Source organism: Thamnophis elegans, chromosome 4 (assembly GCF_009769535.1).
Source record: "Thamnophis elegans isolate rThaEle1 chromosome 4, rThaEle1.pri, whole genome shotgun sequence".
In the NCBI taxonomy this organism is placed as follows: domain Eukaryota; kingdom Metazoa; phylum Chordata; class Lepidosauria; order Squamata; family Colubridae; genus Thamnophis; species Thamnophis elegans.
The window spans coordinates 108,499,286-108,525,626 of record NC_045544.1 but is presented as its reverse complement, the minus strand read 5'-3'; the positions used below and the strand labels follow the sequence as shown (position 1 = coordinate 108,525,626).

Sequence of the window (26,341 nt, the reverse complement as noted above, 5' to 3'; positions counted from 1 at the left end):
TAATTCTTGAGTGTTGTAAAACCTGACAATATTAAGTATCCTATTCTTTGGAGTATATTCAGTTTCAGAATCTGAAAACTTTCTTATAACTCCTAACTAGAGAGATACAAGAATGGTAGCATTTTATATAAATGCATATATAGCAGGAGAAATGAAAATACTTAGTTGATTTGAATGGAACAAATTACCATGTTTGAAGTCATAATTACACTTTTACTATATTATATCAAGCTGTAAAATTAGCTGCGGTTTGTTATGATAATTTTTAAAAATCACTAAAGTTGTACCAATATCTACATATTGGTGCAGTGTTCTCGTTCTCCCTCTCTCTCTCCCTCTCCCCTCTCTCCCACCCCCCATCCGTTAGGGTCAAGTGATACTACAAATCATTGATTCATAAAGAACCCTTAAAATAGACATGCTTTAGTTACCTTTTAATTATAGTAACATTAATTATAATTTATTTAATTTATATGCTGCCAGATTCCAAGCAAGTCTGGACAGATTTTCTAATGTAAACTCTTACTGTTTGGCAGTAATTCTTGCCTCTACATTTTCAGTTCTACCAGAGGGTCCGATCTAGTTTTGCATAACATGGGATTCAAATAACAAATGGAGACAGATATTTCAACATTTGGAAACAGAGCTAAGCCATTTTTTTTCCAGTAATAAGTAATTGTGCAATTCTTTTTTTTTCTCACTCAATTTATTTATTTTTTGTTCTCTTTCATACCATTTTAAGAATACATTCACATAATTGTTCTTCTTTACATTTGTCATTCTTATACAGTTATTATTTAATAGGTTACAATATACAGTTTGGGTTGCTTTATTTACCATCGCTCCCGCCTGTTTTAACACCACCTTGTTTTCCCTTCTTTTCTCCCTCCCTCCCTTCTCTACTTCCTTCCTTTCTCCTCCTCCTTCCCCTTCCTTCTTCCCTTACCTTTCTCCTACTCCTACTCTTCCCCTTCCCACCCTCTCATCTTCCCCTCTCTTCCGTTGTCCTCTTCTTACCTCTTTCTTCTTTCCTCCGTCTTTCTTTCATTCTCTCCTCCCTCCCTTTCTTTTCTATTGTTGTAGGTGTCTCAGATATTTCCTTGGGATGATATTTCCACAAACCAAATATAATTTGGTATCATTTCCTATTCCCTTCTCTAATCTATCCTATGTTTTCCCCTCCTTTATATCTCACTCTTGAACATATACTTACATATTTAATATTTTCTTTTCTATTCTTCCTGCCCCCCCCTTTTCCATTTAACAGTGCATCGTCTGGGTTCTATATCTTTTCCCTACTTTCTTTTCTAGTTTCCTTTCTCTTGCCAATCATAAAATCTTCCCCATCTCTTGAAATACTTCGATTCCTCTTTTTCCTAGTAATTGTGCAATTCAGATTTCTTGGGGTATTGGAAAAAATCACTATGTTTCAACGACTTAAATGGATGGTACACATAATATTTGTTTTTATTCAGTAAACTTCTGCATCACTCATCTCACTTAAGTAACTGGGTGATTTACAAACAAAAAGCAGGAAAAGTGACAAAATTAAATAGTATTAAAACCAGAATTAAAAAATTAAGATTTAGAGGTCAAAAAAGTTGTAAAAGGCAGGAGGAGTGCCTTGAAGCCACAAGATTGCATGTCACTCTTAGACTCCCATGCCAATTGACAGAGCCAGGTCTTGACATTTTTCTGGAAGGTTGGAAGACAGGGGGCCTGTCTCACCTCACCTTCCTAGATCTCACCAGCTGTATTTCTTTAGCTGATTGGGTCTGCAAAGTATCCTCGTTGCTTGATCAGGTGGGATAGGTTGCTGAAATTCAGCAAAACAATTCTCAGGTGTCTTGGTGCCATGCCATGAGGAGCTTTAAAAATGATAATCTTGAATTGGACCCAGAAGCAGACTGGCACCCAGTGCAGCTTGTGTACCAGAGATGTTACTGTTACATGTCCCTCATGGGAACACCCCAAACAGCTCATACTGTCACATTCTTTTGGATATTCGTGAATGGTAGCCCCATGTGGAGCATATTGCAGTAGTCCTTATGGGAGATGACCAAGGCATATATGATAGAAAAAAGAACCTCTTGATCCAGGACAAGGTGCAGTTGGCACACAATATGAAGTTGAGCAAAGGCAGGAACAAACATCATGAGTCCAGAAGGACCCCCAGATTATGCACCAGATCTGTCTGGGGCAGTGTAACCCTATCCAAAACCAAACATAGCAAGTCTTCAGATAAAAAAGAGGCCTCTACCTACAATTCCTCTGTCTTACTGAGATTCAGTTGAAGCCTGCTGTTCCCTATCCAGACTCCACACCTTCCAACCACCACAAAAGGGAATCCACAGCATCACTTTGTGAAAATGTACAACTACCATGTTTCCCTGAAAATAAGACAGGGTCTTGTTTTCTTTTTTACAGTTGTCCTTCAAGACATTGTTATACTATCCCCGAAATAGGTTTAAATCCTAGTTTCAGCATGTAAAGGGAGTTGTTTCCTTATGTTGGTAATTACTAAACTGAATAACTTACTAGTTTGGACAATATGTACAAATTAAAATACTATATTTTTACTGATCCTAGATGAGATACAAAGAGAGAACAGAGTAAGGGAATAATTGTATTCTGGATTTTATTTCTTGATAATTAGTATTTTCTGCTTATGTACCTTAAATTTTTACCCATTTGGAACATTCATAATTAAATAATTTATGCTTTTTTAAACAGGATATTTCTGCACAAGAAAGCAATATATTAGGGGCATTCTGTGACATGAATGTAAGTTTTCAATTTCTATTTAAAAATGCACAGTGTCAAAAATTATAGCCTACTATTTTTGTTCATGAAAGCATTCTAGTGGCTTACGTATTGTCCTGAATTCATTTGAAATAAAGTTTAATTAAATAAGTAATATCCTTAAGCTGCATTATACTGAATCAATATTACTTTCTGCAGCCTATTTATTTTATATATCCTCTGCCTTTCTACTGTAGCAAATACTGAAGGAGGCTATTATTTAAAAAAACGAATAAAAAGTGAAAATCTGAAAATAATATGGAAATTAATAATAAAAGGCTGGGGAAAAATATATTAATCCACACAGATTATCTAAATCAAAAATTTTCAACTAGTTTGCTTGCCTGGACCCCATTGAGTGAAGAATAGTTGTTTTTGGCTGCATATAAAATGTATAATACAGTAATGTATACAAATGCACATAGTGTTAAAAGTGTATGATCTTATGCTGTAGTACTGTCACAGTGCTAGCTGTCAGGGCCACATGTGACCTATGGGAAGTGGGTTGGACATGCCTGATCTAAATACTAATAGAACAAAGGCTAAATATAACTTTCAAAAGACTGCATTTCATAGCCTGGAAGCAGTCCAGGGAAGGGCTTTCTCCTATATGCTTTTTTTAAAAAGTGGGAGGTCTCTAAAGATTTATTTATTATTTGTATCCCACCTTTAAAGAGGTATCTTTAAAATACATTCTGTTATAGGGTTAGGGTCTTAATGATCAGGTTCTAAGCCATTTAAGAATTTAGAGATGCCAACACCATAAATTGCCAATTAATTACTGCTTCATTTGGTGTAGATATTTCAATATAGGCATTTTATAATCTCTACAGCATAGATTGATATTTTCCTTATAGCTGCACCTATTGAACACTCACAGTGCAGTGCTCAAGATGGGGTAGAATCAAAAAATTGCCAAATCCAATTGCAAGGAAAGTTGTAGCTGATACCTTAGTCTATAACCTTCTGTATGACTGGGAATGACAGTTGGTCTTACCTGAACTGTTATTTTAAGAGGGGTTTGCAGGATGGGCCAGAGATGGTATTATCACAGCCAATTGGCCTCAAGACTGGGTTGAAGCCTCTGGGCTCCTCTCCTCTGACTCCAGTTTCAATGCAGTATGTGCTCCCAAGATCCTGAAAACAAGTCACAAAGGAGACACCTCCAACCCCCAATACTGTCTATCTAACCTAGGGTGGGAATTGGCCCATCCTGCAAACACCTCTTAAAATAACAGTTCAGGTAAGATCAACTGTCATTTTCCAGAGTGAGTTTGCAGGATAGTCCAGAAATGGGACATACCCAAGTTTCGTCCCAAGGGTGGGCCCTCACTGATCAGACAGGACCTGTTGCAGGACCCTGCGGCCAAACACTGCGTCGGAAGATGCGAAAGCATCCAGCCTGTAGTACCAGATGAAGGGCGATGGGGATGCCCACGTCGCTGCCCTGCAGATGTCTTCTATAGGGGCCTGGGAGGCCCAGGCCGCCGAGGTGGAGTGGGCCGTGATGCCGGCTGGAACTGGCAAGTTCTGCGCCTCGTAGGCGAGGGCAATGGCCAGATGGATCCACCGGCTAATGGTGGACGGGGAGACCTTCTTCTCTAGCAACGAGGATTGGAAGGATACAAACAGAGCCTCAGGCCTACGAAACTCCACCGTCCGCCTTAGGTAAATCCGTAAGGCCCTTCTTACATCTAAACGGTGCCAACTGTGCTCCTGCTCCCTGGTTGGGTCTGGGCAGAAGTCCGGAAGAACCACCTCCTGCGCCCGGTGGAAGACCGTGTTTACCTTTGGCAGGAAAGCCGGGTCCAGGCGTAGCACTGCCCTGTTATTGTGAAACATGCATAGATCCTCCCTGGAGGAGAGAGCCCCCAGCTCAGAGACTCGCCTAGCCGAGGTGATAGCCACCAGGAACACAACCTTACAAGTGAGGAGCTTCCAGCTAACTGTCAAAAGGCTCAGCCATAAGGGCTCGTAGCACCGTGGGAAGGTGTCACGTAGGAAACCAGTTGGATGTTGGATTGTATAAATGAGACATTTCGAGTAAATAGAAGATATGCAACGAGAAACTCTCTTCCAAGGGAAGTCCATGTAAGATTTACTAAAAAAGCACTAAAACTACAAATATTGCAAAAAATAAGAGATAGAAAATTGGAATACAAAGGTAAGGAGATCGTAACTTTAAAGCAAAATCCAAGGAGAGTGAGAGAAAAAAGAAGAAAATACCAATTTTTGATTACAATTCTACTCAAATTAGGAGTTAACTATAGATGGCTGATCCCGGAAGGTTTAATATTTGTATGGAAAGGACAAAGGTACAGAATCGATACAATTGAGAAAGCAGAAGCCTTTTATACAGAACATCTCAGAGGAAAGGCCAAGAAATCTGGGAAAGAAGAACTTCTGGTGCAATTGTTAGACATACCTATAACTGAATCAGAGAAGGTAGAGGGTGCCATAAGTGGGATTGACATTGTAGAAGGTGCTGTAGGGGGGGGGGTAGAGATTAGAGAACAACGGGAACCAAGAACAACTAGAGCCATAAATCCTAATTATAAAACATAAAGATGGAAGGAACAAAATTGCTTTCAATTAATGTAAATGGACTTAATTTGGTAATCAAAAGAAGGAAAATATTCCATAAATTAGAAAAGCTAAAAATAGATATAATTTGCTTACAAGAAGTACACATTCAACAAAGATATGATTATTTATTAGTACAACCAAAACTTGGCAAAACTTTCACCTCTTTGGCAGACTGTAAGAAAAGAGTTGTGACTTTTTATATTAAAGATAAAATCCCAGCAAAACAAATTTATACAGATGAGGATGGAAGAATTTTGATTGTGGAAATCATGGACAATGTAAGGAAAATACTCTTAATTGCAATTTACGCACCTAACAAAAAGCAAGATGAATTTTATAAAAAACTACACAAGAAAATAATTGACAGATTATGCTGATAATTTGTATGATGGGAGACTTTAATGGCATTATAAACCAGAACATGGATCATAAAACTCATAAAACAATAAAATCAAATAGAAAAACTCTCCCGAAATCCTTCTGCAAGATGATGGATGAAATCAATTTAAAAGATATCTGGAGAGAAAGAAACCCCACTAAAAAACAATACACTTTCTACTCAATAGACACTTATCATTCTCTAGAATTGATATGATTTGGGCCTCAACAGATCTATTTGGCAGTATAAAGAAGCTGAAATTGAACCAAATATTTGGGCCGATCACAACCCAATGACAATAAAATGGAGAGCACAAAGAACAAGATCTAGATGGACTTTAAACAACACGATACTGAAAAAGAAAGACCTTGTAAAGAAAATCGAAAAAGAATTGACTTTCTTTTTTAAAGAACATAAAAAAGAAGACACATCCTTGCAGAACCTTTGGGATACAATGAAGGCTTTTTCTAGAGGTCTGATAATAGACTACAAAAGAGTGAGAAACTCAAAGAAAAGACAAACATCCAAAAAACTAGAAAAAGATTATAGTGTTTTGGAAAAAGAATTACAGAAATCTGCACAAAAGAAAGAGATTAAAATAAGAATGGATATAATTAAACGGAAACCTGTGGACTGGTGGTGGACGAAGGTGGGCTGCCCCTTGAGGAACCTCTTAACTAAGGGCAAACTAGATAGCGGAGTGGGCCCCTCCCCAGGTAGCACCGTGGCCTGTGCCGCCAACTGTCTCCTAACCGTGGCTAGGGACAGGCCCTTGTCCAGGTCCTCCTGGACGAAATCCAGGACTTGAGGGACCGTGGCCCTGGAGGGGGCCACGTGGGCGGCCTAGCATCAGGAGACAAACGTCTCCCAAGTGGAATTGTAAATCCTGTTGGTTGACTGTGCGGGAGGCCTCAATGTTTCTGATCACCTTTTGGGACAGGAGGGCGCCTCTGAGGCGCTCCCACTCAATCTCCACATGGCCAGTTGGAGCCACTGTGGATCTGGATGGACCAACTTCCCCTGTAGCAATCTCACCTCCCCCCGGGGAATCCTCCACGGTCTCCCTGCCGACACGACAGACTCAGCCAATCCACGAACCAAGCCCCCCTGGGCCAGTAGGGAGCCATTAGGATTACTTCAGCCTGCGCCCTGACTACCTTCTGGATGACTCCGGGAAGGAGAGGTGGGGGGGGAAGCGTACAGCAGCCCGACCGGCCACTTGGAGCGAAGGGCGTTGACCCCCCTTGGTTCCCCGAGCTGGGAACCGAGAGAAGAACCGCAGCAGCTGAGCGTTGGACGGAGTGGTGAACAGGTCCACCACCGGTGTCCTGAACCTCTGGCAAATCCTCTGGAAGACCTCTTTGGACAGACTTCACTCTCCATTGTCTACCGTCTCCTGGCTCAGCCAGTCCGCCTGATGTCTATGCCGGTGATGTGTTCTGCTTGGATAGAGCGCAGGTGATTCTCCGCCAAGTATCCCAGCGACATCGCCTCAGTGTGCAACGCTCTGGATCGTGTGTCCCCCTGTTGATTGATGTGCGCCTTTGCTGCAACGTTGTCAGTTAAAACAAGAACGTGATGATCTTTTACTGAGGTTTGGAACAGTCATAGGGCAAGGTGGACTGCCCAAAGCTCCAGCCAATTTATGTTGTGTTGAAGGTCGTTCTTTGACCACTGGTCCTGTGCCAGCTGGGAGCCTAGGATCACCCCCCAACTGAAAAGGCTGGCGTCCGTTGTCAGTATGAGGCGCTCTTGTTCCCTGAATTCGCAGCCCTCGAGCAAAGCTGGGGACATCCACCACTTGAGAGACATCACCACCTGCAGCGTTGCTGGTACCTTGAGCATCGAGTTGCTGGAGTCGGCCCTCTGATATGGCAGCAGCCTCCATTGGAGCGTCCTGGCATGTAGTCGCACCCACGGAACCACTTCGATGCATGAAATGAACTTTCCCAGCAGATCTGGTTAATTAACTTCAACAAGCTGGACCTGTGATCCAGGGAAAGAAACACTCGATCCAACCAGGAATCAATCACCGCCCCCAGATGTAGGATTCAGGTGGATGGGGAGAGAGTACTCTTCTCGAAATTAATTGAGAACCCTAAGCCCTGGAAGGTGTCAATGACCTGCTGGAGGTCTGATCTGGTCTGATCTAGTCTGAGCAGGAGACGCCCCCTTGCCAAGGATGTCATCCAGGTAGCAGAAAAGCCTGATGGGAATCTCCCTCAGATGGGCGGCTGCTACCGCTAACACCTTGGTAAAGGTCCTGGGGGCCAAAGCCAACCCAAATGGTAGAGCCCTATACTGGTAGTGAAGCCCTAAGAAGAAGAAATGGAGAAAACGCCTATGCTCAGGGAGGATGGAGATGTGCAGGTAGGCCTTTGTGCGATCAATGGATGCCATGTAGTCCCCCTCCTGGATCCCTGCCAGAATGGACTTGAGGGAAGCCATCTTAAAACGTCTATACACTAAGAATTGGTTTAGGAGCTTTAGGTCTAAAATGGCTCTCCATCCCCCCGATGATTTTGGCACTAGGAACAGGTTTGAATAAAACCCCTTGCCTGCCTGGTCCTCAGGGACTCTCTCTATGGCCACAATGTCGAGCAGGTGCTGGATGGCCTGCCACATCTGCTGGCGCTTGTCAACATTCTTGGCCGGGGGGAACACCCGGAAACAATTGGGGGGAAGGGAAAAGAATTCCATAGCTTCGTCTCTTTGGCTGGCATGGAAAGGGCGAGTGTCAGCCAAGGCTTTAAGCCTCCTAGAAGAGGCAGTGGGACGCTGCCTGGTGGAAGTCCCCTCCCCAGGAGACATGGGGGGGAGGGGATCTACCCACCATCAGGCAACTACTTATGACCACTCCTCGTGCTTCCTGCGATTCGCTCCTCACCCCCATCTCTGCAGCTAGAATAGCAAGGTCCTCATTCCTTTTGTCGCGGGCCTCGAATTTTAAAATACCACGGGGGCGCATTTCGGGGTTGTTGCGGCTTCTCAGGGAGTTTGTTGCTGCCGTGCTGCTTCCCAGCCACCTCTGCCGCTCCTGGGGCTTCCACGGCCTTCACGTGGCCTACGCACTCTTCTGCGCCCTCTTTTAATGCTGCTGCAGCAAGGCGCGCTTTCTTTTAGTCTCCTGGGCTGTCAGGCTGGAAACCAGAGCCCTTTTGCCCCCACCGGCGCCAATCTGCCCTCTCATGGCTCCTTGTGGTCGCCGGCCAAAATGGCCACCGAAAGAGCAACCCAGCCACTGGAGCCTCCAAGCCTTGAGATTTAACCCTCGAGTAGCTGGAAAAAACCACAGCTATCGGCAGGGACTTACTGGGAGGTGAAGGAAGGGTCACCTTGTGAGAAGGAAGCAAGCTGAGTCGAGGATGGCCCAGAAAAGTTGAATCAGATCAGGAGTCAAAAATTTACAACCTCTCTTTGACCAGACTGGATTGAAACTGGAGTCAGAGGAGAGGAGGCCAGAGGCATGGCTTCAGCTTCAACCCAGTCTCGAGGCCAATTAGCTGTGATACCATCTCTGGCCCATCCTGCAAACTCACTCTGGAAAACATAATAATAGCAGTAGCACATATAACACTTCATAGTTCTTTACAGCACTCTAAGCCAGGGTTGTCAAACTCAATCACATCCAGGGCTGGAATCCAACATATTGCAATGTTTTTTGCCTCACTTATTGTGGTTTGTAAACCATATTCTGTGCTTTTAACAGAATATCTTAATGAGTGCTATATACATCTGCATATTGCCTTATATTTTGTGTTTGAATCTGCCTGGTGTCTTTTGGATTGTGAGAATCTTGCACCACATTTTTAAAAAAATGTATGGCTATGTAGTTTACCTAAGCTGCCGGGCTCATAACAGATAAAAACAATCCAATTAAAACAAGTTAAAAACAATATAAAGTATGTGTAACCAATTTAAAAGAACTTATGCTACATTTTTACTGTTGGATGAATAAACAAGTATAGCTTCACTGTTTTATTGTATATAGACTGAATAATTGCACCTATATTATAGTTAACTTCAGCTTTTTCAGGAATTTCAAAGAGTTCAGCATTGATGTATAAACCCAAATACATGCAAACGGATATGAAATGTGAAACTACATAAAGTTTCATATATAGTATTTCACAACATTACATAGTTTTAATTTTAACACTTTGTTCAAAATCAATACAATGAATTGTGCATCAAATGGAACTTACATAAATCCTGAAATATTGCTTCAGTGCTCATGAAGAAAAGATTTCAGAATAGCTTGTAGGCGTATAATTATTTTGAATGAGAAAGATATATGTGGATTTTTTAAAAATTGCTTTTATTTCTACAGGATGTAGAAGTACCATTGCACTTGCTTCGCTATGTTTGCTTATTTTGTGGAAAAAATGGCCTATCCCTCATGAAGGACTGTTTTGAATATGGAACTCCCGAAACTTTGCCATTTCTCATAGCACATGCATTTATCACTGTGGTTTCTAATGTAAGTATATGTCTACAATTTTCTAATTTTAATAATGCTACATGTAGCACATATAGCATATCACAGATATAAAGTGCCAGTTGGATCCAGCCAGGTTTCCAGCCACTATTGCTGGTCAATCCATCAGGGACTGTTATTCTCCTATAAATTACCTAACTCAACTGAAAAGTACGTAATCAGCAGAGGACTTTGGATTCATCATTGGATTCATATCTTCAGCTGTCCTTGAAGGCCAATACCAGAAGATTCCTTACCTGGAGAGACCATGTCCCTGTGACTCTCGATACACAGAAACAACAGCACATGGTTTTTCAGTGCCCATTACATAGACATTCATACTACCGTGTTTCCCCCAAAATAAGACAGGGTCTTATTTTCTTTTGACCCACAAAAATGGCTTGGGCCTTATCAGGGGAGGGCTTATTGTTTTGGGGTTGCCTGGCGGCTGCTCTCTTATGAACAGGCTCCCAAAGAGCCAGGCACAGCCTCGGGCAAACAGCTGCGTTGTGCTGTCGCAGCAGCGCAACACAACAGCCATGAAGTGACCACGCTCATAAGCAACCACCCAGAAAACCTCCTTTTCAGCCGGGCACAGCGCCATTCACTGACCTAGGGGTATCGCAAACCGGGTGAGAGCCTGTTCGCCGCCTGGCTCCCGCGGCTTAGTACCTTTACAATGCCCCTAGGTCAGTGAATGGGGCTCTGAATGGCTGGAGAGGGGGGGTTGCGCGAGCAGCTGTTCCAATCCCGCTCGTGCACCTCCAGTCTCACAACGCCCTGACCCAGCTCTCCTTGCATAGCTAGGGCACCTCCGGTGCCATCCCAACATGGCTTTTTCGGCAGCTTCCAAACTGAGTCTTCCAGCAGTGGCCACTCTGGGCGTACGCTCTATGGTTGTGGGCTAGCTGTGGGCAGCAGCGGAGGTGCCCTGGCTCTGCAGGGAGACCTGGGCCAGGAATGTCAAGCAGAGCACCATTCACTGGCATTTCAAAAGCGACGAGCCGTAGGAGCCGGGCACCAGTGACAGGCACTCATGCGGCTTGGCGATACCCCTAGGTCAATGAATGGTGCTGTAACCGGCTGGAAAGGGGATTTGCCAGGTGGCTGCTCACGAGCGTGATCGCTTGATGGCTGCTGTGTTGCGCTGCTGTAATAGTGCAACATAGCTGTTCACCCCTGAGGCTATCCCTGGCTATTTCGAAGCCCGCTCACAAGAGATCAGCCGCCTGGTACCCCACCCCCCTGCAGCTGGGCACAGCACCGCTCACCAACCTAGCGGTATCCTAAAGGCACCAAGCAAAGTGAGCACCTCCCCCCCCCCCCAGTTCCCACGGCTTGGCATCTTCGGGATACCGCTAGGTTGGTGAGTGACGCTCTGCCTGAGTGGAGGGATGGGGGTCGTCCAGGGGGGTTATTTTCAGGGGAGGGCTTATATTTTTGCTCACCCGAAGAATGTGGCATGGCCTTATTTTCAAGACGTCATATTTTCGGGGAAACAATAGCATCATCTCACTATTATTACATAAATACCCAAGACAATTCTACACCTCCCTACTGCTTTAAGGTATTCTGTTACCAGGTTAGCCCCAGCAGCATTTAATATCTGTCTGATGATGACCTATATTATAACCTTAATGAGCATGTAATTTGTTATGCTAGAGTGTGCTGTAATAACTTTAGTTTGCCACATACTAACATAGTATGTTATACAACCACTTATATTCACACAAACATGACCTATATTCCTCTATACCCATGTATTTATTATTTTTTGAAAAATAGTTTTTATTAAACATTTTTACCTTTAAAAACAGGAGAAAACGCAAAAAAAAAGAAAAGAAAAAATAAGACAAACATAATAAGATACAAAATAGTTATACAGCCTTCTGTACTGGCATACATGTTTAGCCTTTGTAGTTAGCCTCTATACCCATTTAATGTTCCTAATCCTTCTTTTAAAGCCCTTTTCAATTTTTGTTTTTATATATACTTTCTGTTTTATATCTTTTTGTTTTAGTGCTTTTTGAATTAACTGCACCCCATCCTCCTTGTGCTGGTCTTTGACTGTAATAAAGATTTGTTTTGATTGACTGGTTTCATAGATGTTATATTGGAGTGGCAAGAAACCCCAAAGCAACCTCCATAAAAAGATTTAGAGCTAGGATCTCTCTCTGACTCTTCTACGAACACTGATTGGAACTGACCTTGGAGGAAAGAGGAGAACCATACAAAATAGTGCCCTCCCTTATTGTTATTACCCTCAGTTGGTCCAGAAAGATACTATAATCAATGGTATCAAAAGCAGCTGAGAAACCCAGAGTTGGAAGGATGGATATACAACCCCCATACTTGGTCCTCCAGAAGTATCCATAAGTTTGACCAATGCAATCTCTGTATTATAATCGAACCTGGAGTTCACCTGAAAAAGGTCCAGATAATTTGCTTTCTCCAGGTACTTAAAAGTTTAGCATCTGTCGTCTTCTCTGACTGGAGTTTGGAGAGAAGTTATCTAGCATTTTATCAAAGTACATGAATACACTTCAATGTATATGTAACTTGCAACTTTTCATTGTTCAATCAGAACTACCTTGCTTTAAAACATACATATTTGATTGATTTTGTTGTTTTATCCCTATCTGAAGATTATGCAAATTCTACAATATTTTCTTTAATAGCCAAAAACTCTAGCCAAAAAGTATCATCCAGACCTCCTCCCCGAATGAAAATAACTTGACTGTTTCTTGTTTTGTAAACAGACTTTTTGTTTTTGCTTTGGCCTGGCTTTTACAGATTTCTCTGGACAATCCGGCTTTTCTGCCTTGCTCTTTTTTTCTATTTTCTCTTAAACTTCTCCTGGTTCTTTCATTATCACTGGAAAATGAGATGTAGAATCACTAATCTGCTTCTGCACACACATAATCTTGATGAAACCAGCTCATACTTTCTGACACATTTTATCTAATTTGTTAGTAATTTAAATTATACCTTTATCCCCAACCTCCGGACCATGGCCCACTAGTAGGCTGCAACCTATTCAGAACAAGGCTACACAAGTAGCAAGTGAGTGCACTTGCAGCTTCACTTGTGCAAGTGGTGATCTCTCATGCTTACGTTCAAAGCTCCATTTGTGTGAGCAGTGGGCTCCTGCTTGTACAAATGGAGCTATGTGCACTTGCATACACACCCACCACTCACACAAAGCCATCCCCTCTTCCCTCCTGGACCACCAAGCTGGAAAGGTTGGAGACCTCTCTGTTATAGGAAAAAAATATTCCTCATTCTAGTTGGCAAAATAAATGTATCTTAAGTTTGTTGATGCAATACATTTCAGTTTAAAGTGTACAATTTTTGTACTTTTTGCATAGATCAGAATATGGCTGCACATCCCTGCTGTCATGCAACACATTATACCTTTTAGGACCTATGTCATCAGGTACTTTTTGCACTTATTTCTGATTCCTGAAATTTATTTACATAAAATGCTAACCTATTTGGCCCCCTTATAGTACTGTTTGAACTTATCATATAGAACTGTGATGGCGAACCTATGGCACGTGTACCACAGTGGCACGCAGAGCCATATTAGCAGGCACGGCAGCCCTCAGTTCTGGTGCACGTGTGTGCGCTGGCCAGCTGATTTTTTGGCCTTCCGCGGGAGGCCATTTTCACTCTCCCCAAGCTTCAGAAAAGCCACTGGAGCCTGGGGAGGGTGAAAAATAGGCCCAACGGGCCAACCGGATGAACTTCCAGTTGACCCGTTGGGCCTGTTTTTCACCCTCCCCAGGCTCCAAGAAAGCCCCGGAACCTGGGGAGGGCAAAAAATGGACCTACCGGGCCCACCGAAAAACTGGCTGTTTCCAGGGGGAGGAGGGCTGTTCCAAGAAGGCCATGCGCAGGACAGCGGGGGTGTGTGTGTCACACACATGCGTAGGGGTACAGCATGGGGGGAAATTAAATTATGGGTGTGGGCATGCGAGCGTGTGCGACAGCGCGCATGTGCATGCTTTTGGCACCCAAGGCGAAAAAGGTTCCGCATCACTGATATAGAAGGTACCCAGAGCATGTCTGCTCTGCCAGATTTGCAAGATAGACAGATTCAGTTGGAGATAGGCTTATGTAATTCAGTGCTATGTCATGAACAGATTTGTTAGGTAACCAGCACCATAAAATATACTCAGAAGCATATTAGGATGCCAGTGCAGCTTGTATAACGTTGGTAGTGCATGGACATACCTGTATCTACCCGCACTATTGCATTCTGGATGCTTAGCTTTAGTATTTTAAGAAATCAATAATTATATTGGGACAACATTTTGGGGGGGAAACTTTTGCTTCCTGAAAAACATTTGGTGATTATGATAGATGCCTTCAAACTAAACACAAATAAAATTTTGGAATGAGGAGATGAACCTCTTGATTGCTCTATCAGTTGAATTTGTAATCATTTGTCATCAAGCTATAGTTCTAGAAATCAGCCATACCCATTGTAATCTAGTATCCTCCACACATGTTGAACTACAGTTGCGGGAAAGAAATTTGGCAGTATAATCATGAGATACTAGGTTGGAGAGGCTATTCCAGAATGTGAAATTTAGACTTTATTTCTGATTGTTGTATCTAAAAGCCATTGCTTTTAGCAATGGATAGAAGAAATCTGAATTCAACCACCCATTAAACAGAAAATTAAATCCTGCTTGAACCTGAATAAAGTCAAAGTACTTCTACCAGTCTAGTTCTGAGGAAACGAATGGAATAGTAGTATATATGGTGGATAATGTACAAATGTAAGAAATTAAAAATTAGATAAAATTGTCAAAAGTCATATGGATTTTCACATGTATTTGATAACAAGTTTCAAATGCTTTCAGACAAGTCTTTTCCCAAATGAAATTACATTTAAACTTACTTTTATTTAACTTAAGACTGGTTTCTTATGACTTATAATTGTGCTATTAAGGTTTCTATAAAGTTATATATTTTCAATAAAAATTATGACTGGCAAAATTAATTTGACTTGTTTTGTTAATATTAATTTGATCTTCCTTGTATTTCTGCTTAGGTATTTATGCAAACTGTCGGACCAGGAATTAAGACAGAGTGCAGCTCGTAATATGGCAGATTTAATGTGGAGCACGGTTAAAGAGCCATTAGATACTGCCTTGTGTTTTGATAAAGAGAGTCTTGATCTTGCTTTTAAGTACTTTATGTCACCAACCTTAACCATGAGATTGGCTGGACTTAGTCAAATAACAGTAAGAAGCTTTTGAATATATGTAGACATATAGATATACAAATAAATAAGTATATGTAAAACTGTTCTGAGGCAATACAGATAGTACTCAACTTACTATCACAATTGAGCCCAAATTTTCTGTTGCTAAGCAAGACATTTGTTAAGTGAGTTTTGCCCCATTTTATGACCTTTCTTACTGTGGTTGTTAAGTGAATCACTGCAGCTGTTAAATTAGTAACATGGTTATTAAGTGAATCTGACTTCCCCATTGAGTTTGCTTCTCAGAAAGTCACAAAAGGGGATCACATGACCCCAGGAAATATTTATGACACTGCAATTGTCATAATTATGAGTCAATTGCCAAATATCTGACTTTTGATCATGTGAGCACTTACAATGGTTGTAAGTGTGAAAAACAGTCATAGGTCATTTTTTTTCAGTGTCGTAACTTAGAACGGTTGCTAAACACACTGAGTTGAGGGCTATCTGTATCATTTTCTTTTCTTCAAAAGTTATGATTTTACTGTCTAAGTAGAATTTGGCCCCCAACACAGCAGAATAAGATGATAGGTTATTGAAATGAGAGAATGGGTTGTACAACTAAGGACTATTTATAGGGGTATGACTTTCCAGTAAATTCATCAAGGAATGGCTGAAAAAAGAAGGAAGGAAATGGAAGTGTTCTAGAATGGCCAAATCAAAGTTTAGATTAAATCCCAATGAGATGCTGTGAGGTGATTTAAGGCAATTTATATGTGAAAGAAATGCATCAAGGATAACAATAACAGCTGGAAGGGACCTAGACAGTCTTCTAGTTCAACTGCCTTCCCAAGCATTCCAGACAAATGGCTGTCCAATCCCTTCTTAAAAACCTCTAGTAATGGAGTACCTGCAACTTGTGAAAGCGAGCTGTTCCACTTATTAATTGTTCTGATTGTCAGGAAATTTCTCCTTATTCTATGTTGAATCTCTCTTTGATAAGTTTCCAACCATTACTTCTTGTCTTGTCAGTTGAAAAAAATTCTACATGATGAGTGGGAAAAAGTTTCTTCTAGAGAATATCACAGGCTTGTAGGCAGTTACAAGAAATGCCTACCTGAGGTGGTTTCTGCTGCCAAAAGTGACAATAGCAGATATTAGAGGAAATAATGTACTTCCTTATTACATAGAAAACTACCCCTGCTTAGAACTATTTGAATATACCCTGTTTCCCTGAAAATAAGACCCCCCCCTCCCCGGAATAATAAGCCCAACCAAGCTTTTGACTGCATGGACTAAAATAAGCCCTCCCTGAAAATATTGCAATACAGCAGCAACCATGAGATGACCACGCTCCTGCACCTCAAGAATAATAAGATCTCCCTGAAAATAAGGCCAAGCATTTATTTCAGGGACCAAAAGAAAATAAGACCGTCTTATTTTCGGGAAAACACGGTACATACCTTACTATACTTCAGCTCAGAGGTGAGTTTTTGCCAGTTTGTCCTGGATCAGGTGATCTGATAGTGGTAGCGGCAGGAAGCTCTACCGGGATATTTCTGCTGATGCACGTGCACGAGCGAACCGGTAGTAAAATAAATTAAAACCCACCACTGCTTTGGCTCACTAAATGATATCTGTGAAAAAATTAAATTCCACACAATTTAATGGAACCAAAACGATCAAGGGGCATTTTGATCACACAAGCCCACAAAAATGGCATTAATGGTTATTTGTTAATAAGATGAAATATCTTCACAAATACAGCAAATTTAAATTAAGGCAGATATTTGATGTAATATTCAAATTTTGCAAAAATTTGTTGGAAGAATCGTAATGAAATAATTGCTGTTTCTTCAGTGTATGCTAACTATATTTTTAAGGAGAGAGAGAGTAAATCTGGTTTTAAACAAAATGTGCAGCAAAATGTATATGATTTTGTAACTGAATTCAGATAGTGTCATAATCCATGCAGGCTTTTTTAACAACAATTTGCAAAACCATATACCATGATTCCAAATTTCAGTGGCTTTGTTCGCACACAAGAAACTAAGCCAAACAATCCATTATTTTACATATTCACAGGCATTTTTGTTTGTAAAATAAATGGATATTTTAATATTGTGTACAATACAAATGGTTGTAATGAGCAAAATAAGAAATTGCAATTATTAATGAAGTTTACTATGAAAGAATCAGTGTAGTAATATATCAATATGTTCAGTTCATGTATTTTAACCATAAAAGGAAAACAACCTTTTGCAAAAGATTTTAATGAATAAATTTGAGGTAAGAACCTATTTTGATTAACTTGCTGTTCTTTATTGGCTAAAGTATATTTCTTTAGTATTTTTATTATAGAAATAGAGATTACTTAACTTTTGAATGATACTTCATTTCAATCAATTGTATCTTTTTGGCATTTATAAATTTAAAGTGTTTTTTCCTACTTGTAGAATCAACTTCATACTTTCAATGATGTGTGTAATAATGAATCCTTGGTTTCAGATACAGAAACGTAAGTATCTTTTAAGTTTGGAATATTTTCATTTAACTTCGCCCCTACTACATTGCAGTCAACAGTAAAATTTCATTAGAATTCAGTGTGAACTGTGATTTTGGAGTCATTCAATGCCAAATGCAAAAATGATGGTTATTTTAAGTTTTATATGCATATCGTATTTTAAAACACATTAACTAAAAATCTTAAATCCTCTCTGGAAGGTTGAATTGCCCCTCCAATCTTTCAAATATAAGTCCTTTCTTTCCCATAAACGTTTACTGATTTTCATCAACTGCAAAAGGATGTTTCATACACCAATAGGAGAGGGCTTATATAGTGCTCAGACTAAAGAAATTGCCTGCCCCTAACTATTAGATAACAATTAATGGAAGTTCTTTAATTACCTTCTTATGTTTTCGCCCTCTTATATAGATCCATCGCTAAAGAACTTGCAGATTGGCTAATCAACAACAATGTAGTGGAACATATTTTTGGACCAAATTTGCATATTGAGGTATGTTTAATATAAAACAAGATTGTCTCCCTTTATTATTAAGTTTAAGTTTTAATGTTTTAATGTTGATTTAATATTTTCCAGATCATTAAACAGTGCCAAGTGATTCTTAATTTTCTTGCTGCTGAAGGCCGGCTTAGTACTCCGCATATAGACTGCATATGGGCTGCAGCACAGGTATACCCTCGCTTAAGAATTATGCCAAAAAGTGGTCTCAGGCAAAATACTATTATGCTAAAAAAATAAAAATAATGGAAAGGTTTGAGTTAGATGGAATGAGAAATGGATTTATTCAATATGGCAGGTATACAGTAAATCCCTTCTTTTGAACCTGAAAGATTTGTAAAGCTGCAAAAGCCTTATGTGTTTGCAGCTTATTCCCATAGCACTACATTATGATTTTAATTATATCTAAATTAGATGTGTTTCTTAAATATATGTATACATGCTTATGTTATTTTAAGTTTAGTGTAGATGCTGTTCATTGTTTTGGGATCTTTATTACCGTGATTCCCTGAAAATATAACAGGGTCTTATTTTCTTTTGTCCCGCGAAATATGGCCTTGGGCTTATTATCAGGGAGGGCTTATTGTTTTGGGGTTGCTGGGTGGCTGCTGCCTTGCGAGCAGACTCCCGAAGAGCTGGGCACAGCCTCGGGCGAAGCAGCCATGAGGTAACCACGCTCACAAGCAGCCGACTGGCAAATCCCCTCTCTAGCCGGGCAGAGTGCCATTCACTGACCTAGGGGTATCACTAAGGCGCCAAACCACATGGCGTTCTACCCACCCCCCAGCTCCCGCGGCTTGCCACATTTGGAATACCCCCTAGGTCAGTGCATGGAGCTCTGCCCGGCTAGAGAGGGGGTCTGTCTGGCCAGAGGGGGGGGTTGTCCAGGGGGTTTATTTTCGGGGGTGGGCTTACATTTTTGCCCATGTGAAACATGTGGCAAGGCGTTAGTTTCGGGACAGGTTGTATTTTCGGGGAAACATGGTATGAACAGCTACTCTGAATTAAAACATGTAGCGGTCAAGTGATATCAAATCTAGTGCTCAGGCACTCTGATGTGTTAAGTGCCTTCAGCTGGATAATGCCGGCTGGCGACGCCTCGGAGTAGGGCCTTCTCTGTTGCCGCTCCGGCCCTATGGAATGAGCTACCCCCAGAGATCCGGACCCTACCCACTCTCATGGCCTTCCGTAAAGCTATTAAAACCTGGCTTTTCCGGCAGGCCTGGGGCTGTTGACCTCTTGATTGATGTCCAACCCCCCTTTGATTGGGTGCATGTTGTTTTTCTTCTTAATCTTGTTGTATCTTATTGTTTTAATCCTTTTTTAAATATTTTTCATTTCTGTAAGCCGCCCGGAGTCCTCCGGGATTGGGCGGCCTATAAATTCAATAAATGAAAATGAAATGAAATGAAAGTGTGTTTTTCTTCAGCATGCTTGGCAAGTTAATTTAATTCCTCTGATAGTTTCAAACCATCAAGAATTGGACAGCCTCGAAATTTAAATAAGTAAACTTCAAAAAGGAAAGAAATTTTCAGATAAAGCATAAAAGAGCAGCAGTTGGATATTAACTACTTATTCTTCAACTTATATATGCTCCTAGAAACTTTGAAGCATTTTTCATATCAGAGCAGTTTAAATATAATATAGATAGTCCCCAACTGAAAACCATTCATTTAGCAACCTTTTGACATTACAATGGTACTAAAAAGAGTGACTTAACTATTTTTCACACTTAGAACCTCTGCAGCATCCCAATGGTCACAGGATCAAAATTTGAATGTTTGACAATTGGCATGTATTTCTGCAGTGTTTTGGGGTCATGTGATCACCTTGTGCAAACTTCCAAAAAGCAAAGTCAATGGGGAAACCAAATTCACTTAACAACTATATTACTAACTTAACAACTACAGTATTCACTTAGTAACCCTGGCAAGAAATGGGGCAAAACTCATTTAGCAAATGTCTTACTTAGCAACAGAAATTTTGGGGCAATTGTAGTTGTAAGTCAAGGGCTACCTGTATAGCATACTGGGGTTCATTTATTATTTAATACAAATTTTTAACATCATCATTATTAGATGTCATGGCATTCAATGAATTGGTACTGCAAAGACCAGTATCCAAAAAATGGAAAGCAATCTCCCAAGTGTATAGAAATGTTTCATTCGTGTTTCCCTTTTCTATCATAAGATAAAGTCTTTTTTTACTTGAGTTTGACTCTATGTGACTATTTTAATGTCTACTTTTTCAGCAGACATATAATAAATCCTTGTATGTAGATCAGAAGTAGAGGGATTTTAAAGCTTGTATTTGTGAAGACTGCTATATGAAGTTCTAGTTGCTGCTGAACATAGTACAGGCAGACTTCAATTTATGACCACAGTTGAGCCCAATATTTCCATTGCTAAGCAAGACAGTTGTTAAATGAGTTGCATTCCATTTTATTACACAGTTGTTTGCCACAGTTGTTAAGTGAATCATGCATTTGTTAAGCAAATCTGGCCACCTTCATTGACTTTTCTTTTCGGAAACCAACTGAGGTTACAAATGGTGATCACATGACCCTGGGACACTATCGGTCATAAATACATGCCAGTTGCCAAGTCCAATTTTGATCACATGATCACGGGGATGCTGTAAAGTGTGAAAAACAGTGAGAAGTCACTTTTTTTCAGTGCCATTGTAACTTCGAAAGGCCACTGAATGAGTGATTATAGGTATAGCGAATTGTGCAAATGCTTATCTTTCACCAACTTAAGATTCCTAAAGATTCCAACCATTTTAAAAACAAGCAAAAACATAATATACCAAAGCCTTTGCATGGTGATGAATTAATATTGAAAAAAATCATGGTTTTATTTGATAATAAATATCATTTTCTTTCAGTGCTAATCAGTGGACCTTTGGCCAGCACTGTAATTACTTTTCTTTAGTACTTCAGTACTAAATTAGTTTACGTTTAGATTTACTTTCTCAGTTTGTTTTAAAAAATGTTTCACATCTCTAATTGCCCTTTATGATTTGATATTATTTTGTATATTTCTATGTTCATTACCACAATTTTGTAAAATATTTTAGAAGAGAGAACATGGTATTTATGAAAACTAAAACTAAAAGAGACAGGGTGTTCATAAAATGAAAAAAAATGTGTTTTGAACCTGATACTTCTGAAATCTGAAGGTTCAGTCAAACCCTGTCTCTTCTTTATCAGAAACAAAGATACGTACTTTTTAGATGGTGTCATTGTCTCTGCTGCACGGCTTCAGAAAAACTTGTTTTTTTAATGGTTCCCTCAAAACACTTCTGCTCAGAACTATTACATTTTAGTCAGTATATGGAATAAAACACCCATATTTCTTTCTGCATCTGGGTAAAAAAAAATATGTTTCCGTTTGGATACACAAACACCCATTTCTCTTCCATGTAAAGGAATGATGTGTGCATGAATTATTTTGCTGATACTTAGAATATACAAACTTCAATTTGCTTATAGAAGCTGTTAGGAAGAGGAAAAGCCATTTCTCTTAATAAATTGTCTTTCTCTTTCTTTTTAAAGTTGAAGCATTGTAGCCGCTATATACATGACTTGTTTCCTTCATTGATCAAGAACCTGGATCCTGTGCCACTCAGACATCTTCTTAATTTAGTTTCCATCCTCCATCCAAGTGCACATACCGAACAGGTAGAAATAAATGAATTTAAAGCAATATTTTCTCTGGCTGAATTTTTTTCCATATATGACTTTTTTAAAATTAAGCAAAATTACATATGAAAGTAGTAGGGGAAATTATGGAATTGCTGATTGAATAAATTGAATGCCCTTGTTCCAAAAAGACGGAGAGGAAATTCATTTATGTGCATAGGTTTACTTAGATTAGAGGCCAATATTTACATCTCTTATCTTTTTTTTTTGCTGTAATAGAAAAAAATTAAATTAGGAAGATTCCATTTGAGCCTAGATTGCATTTGCATTGCATTTGTGAATTTATGGATAACAGCATACACATTTACAATTTATGAATAACACAATACCCATTTTTGATATTGTAATTTATTATCCCTTCACAGACTTTATATTTGGCATCCATGCTCATTAAAGCATTGTGGAATAATGCTCTAGCAGCTAAGGCCCAATTATCAAAACAGAGTTCTTTTGCATCTTTACTTAGTACAAACTTACCCATGGGAAATAAAAAAGGTGAGTGCACATTTATTTCCTGGGCATCATAAATGATTAACTAATAGATTTAAAGTTTTATGGGTGAGTTTATTATAGAGACTAATATATTTTCTAAACAAGAAACAGTTTCTTTTAGTTAACCATAAATTTCTTGTTTTATTTTTATTCAAATATAGAAATAAGAGTTCCAGATATAAATGCCCAGTATATTCTAGAAAATAAAGAACTCTCTCTAGAAAATTTAGTTAGATACTGATACTCCTTGATTTATGTCCCCAATTGGGATCAGAACTTCTGTTGTTAAATGATGCCGCTGTTAAGTGAATTATGCCTGATGTTATGACCTTTTTTACTGCAGTTGTCACACTGAAGTGAATTGCACAGTTGTTAAATCACATGGTTGTTAAGTTAATCTGGTTTGCCCCGTTAGGTTTACTTTTGGAAGCCAGCTGGGAAGGTCACAAATGATGATTGTGTGATCTGGGATGCTGCAGCTTCCATAAATGCATGCTGATGACCAGTTGCCCAAATTTTAATCACATAACCATAAGGATGCTGCAATGGTTTTAAGTGTGAGGACTGGTTGTAAATCACTTTTTTTCCAACACTGTTGTAATTTGAATAGAGAGTCATAAGTTGAGGACTATCTGTATGTTACTATTAGTAATATATAATCAGCACTATCTTTACTCCCCCCCCTTTCTTCAGAGGAAGAAGAGCTTCGAAGAGCAGCTCCATCACCATGTAAGTTACTGCAGAAAAACATTATGACAGAATCATCTTATTAAGGAACCTTTATATAATTTTTTATTTTATTCATCTTTCATTTAGGTGACAGTTAAACTAAGTTACATTGTAAGCAGCAGCTGTATTCTCTTTCTAGTTCTTGATCTTCCACATACATAATTCTATAATTCTTTCTTACTTTCTGTAAGTACAAGAACAGCAAGTCAACTTGCAGTTATACTATTGATGTTACTAGCTGCTAGACTAGTTTCAGGACTAATCAAAGGTTTACAGCAAGAGCCACAACAAAACAGTGCCCCCCTCCCTTTTTGGCATTAGGGACCTGTTTCATGGAAGACAATTTTTCCACAGATTGGGGAGTGGAGGAGCGCACAACCTAAATGCCTTGCATAGCGCACTTTAGAGTAAGTTCACACTCCTGATTATCTGAGATAGAACTGAGGTGGTGATGCTAATGCTGGGAAGCAGCTGCAAATACAGATGAAGCTCCTCTTGCTTCCCTGCTCTCACCTCCAGCTATGCAGTCCAGTTCCTAATAGGTCACCGACCAGTACCGATCCGGGGGGGGGAACTCCAAGATTAATTCAACTAAAGCTATATTAAAATCAGAAATAACATTTTCTGAACAGACTTTTTTTTTCTGAATAGGGTCACCTGCAGCAAGCCCTCAAAGCAGTGACAATAGCGATACTCATCAGAGTGGAGGAAGTGACATTGAAATGGAGGAACAACTGATTAGTAGAAATAAGCATGTCCAACAGCGACTTTCCGATACAGAGGTACAATAGTAATTTTTTCCGATTTTGACAACTTCAAAAGACTAATTAAGCTAACAAAGATTAGTAAAGAATTTGATAATATGAAACATGTATTTTTTGTTCAACATATATGGCAGGGTTTATACATTGCACTGAATCATTGTTTGTTTGCTTCTCCATATACAGTCTGTTGGGTGAACCAAGCCATTTTGGTTTATAAATCATGCTATATTTATAAACAAACCAATATATTTAGATACTCATGTATTTTGCCAATATTTTGGACTAAAGATTATTCAAATGTACTTTAACATGAAAAGTGCATTTACATTTGGAATTGGCTACCTGTGTTTTGAAAGCTTCATTTAAAATCCTTCTGTCATCAATCTCACCATCTTTCTTCAGGCTGGCAGCAGCCATTTCAGAGAATAGGGTCTTCCAAAAGGCTCTTCCTAGGATGCTTGATGTAACTTGGGTTTTTAACCAGATCTATCTTGCCACCCTCTCAACTTCTTTAAACCATTGTGTGGTTTATTATATATAGATCACTGATTTATATGCTGTTGTTTCCTTTGAGATGGAAAATGCATAATCTCTGAGCAACACGTGACTTTACCTGATTATCTAATGATTCAGCATGTAGATTTAGTATTTTTTTTTTCTTTTTTTTTTAGGAATCAATGCAGGGAAGTTCTGATGAAACTGCAAATAGTGGTGAAGATGGCAGCAGTGGGCCTGGTAGCAGCAGTGGTCACAGTGATGGATCAAGCAATGAGGCAAACTCTAGCCATGCAAGCCAATCTGCAGGAAGCCCAGGCAGTGAGGTGCAGTCAGAAGATATTGCAGATATCGAGGCCCTGAAGGAAGAGGAAGAGGAAGAAGATGAAGACCAGAGTCACAATTCCCCCAAAACTAGTCGGAATGTAGATTTGCGAAGCCGAAAAATGGAATCTCAATCAGGCATTTGCTTGGGAGATGCACAGGAAACAACAGATAGGAATGGTGTAAACAATGGATCTGGGAATAGCCATGTTTTTAATAGTGAAACTGTTCCATCAGTGGATAATAGAATTAGAATGCTAGATCCCTGTTCACACTCAGAGAATGCTGATCATGACATAACTGGTGAAATGAGTACTGCTCATATATCCCAGGGCTCTCAAGATTCCTGTATCACACACACAGGGGACTTTCTTGGGGAAGCAATTGGAAATGAATTATTTAACTGTCGACAATTTATTGGGCCACAACACCACCACCACCACCACCACCATCACCACCACCACCACCACCACCACCATCATCATGAAGGGTAAGTTATTTTCAGTGTCTACATTTTTGGCAAAAGCAAACTTTGAATTTGCAGCTGAATATTATGTCTTGAAATACTGAATTCTGTGACATAAATATATTAAGCAAAATACTCAAATGTAAGTATTTTTTGCTTCCTTTTATAATTCTTTTGATGATTAAATGGAATAAAAATTCTGCATCAGTAAAGCTTCGAAACAAAACATTTACTTTTCTTTAGTATGCTGAAACTCTTTGCTTTGCTGATATATCTCTCCACACGTGAACATAAGCAGTCTTAGGGACAATTTTCAAATCTTGTGAAATAAGTAATTTATTGCAGTCTCAAGCACCTTTCATTTTTAATCGTGCTAAGTAATTCTGAAACGTAATATGTATTTCTTGTCTTGTGTGTGTGTGTGTGTGTGTGTATATATATATATGTGTGTGTGTGTGTGTATGTATATATGTGTATATATATGTATATATATATATACATACATACATACATACATACATACATATATATATATATATGTTTTCTGAGGTTTTCGCGGGTGTTAGTATGTAGGTCTCTAGTTGTTCGGGTTTTCTCCCGCGTAGAATTGGAGATGTCTTGGCGACGTTTCGACGAAGTCACATTCGTCATCTTCAGGCTGCTGCTGACTACTTCAGGTTTGGTGTTTCCAGGAGTAGTGACATATATATATATATATATATATATATATATATATATATATATATATATATATATATATATATATATATATATATATATTCATATATATATTCATATATATATTCATATATATATATATATTCATATATATATATATGAATATATATATATATATGAATGCATAACAATTTGTGTGATTGCATTT

The 26,341-nt window shown here is 39.5% G+C and overlaps 1 protein-coding gene across 1 annotated transcript in view; it reads left to right on the top strand.

The window, feature by feature from the left end:
- USP34 (ubiquitin specific peptidase 34) overlaps positions 1-26,341 on the top strand; it is a 148,354-nt gene that overhangs the window by 24,810 nt on the left and 97,203 nt on the right. Inside the window, exons 4-15 of the mRNA XM_032216880.1 lie at positions 2,734-2,784; positions 10,098-10,247; positions 13,613-13,680; positions 15,307-15,499; positions 17,916-17,977; positions 18,395-18,476; positions 18,561-18,653; positions 22,039-22,164; positions 22,551-22,680; positions 23,371-23,406; positions 24,058-24,188; positions 24,842-25,479. Of these exons, the coding sequence (XP_032072771.1) occupies positions 2,734-2,784; positions 10,098-10,247; positions 13,613-13,680; positions 15,307-15,499; positions 17,916-17,977; positions 18,395-18,476; positions 18,561-18,653; positions 22,039-22,164; positions 22,551-22,680; positions 23,371-23,406; positions 24,058-24,188; positions 24,842-25,479 (1,760 nt within the window). The remainder of the gene's footprint in view (positions 1-2,733; positions 2,785-10,097; positions 10,248-13,612; positions 13,681-15,306; positions 15,500-17,915; positions 17,978-18,394; positions 18,477-18,560; positions 18,654-22,038; positions 22,165-22,550; positions 22,681-23,370; positions 23,407-24,057; positions 24,189-24,841; positions 25,480-26,341) is intronic.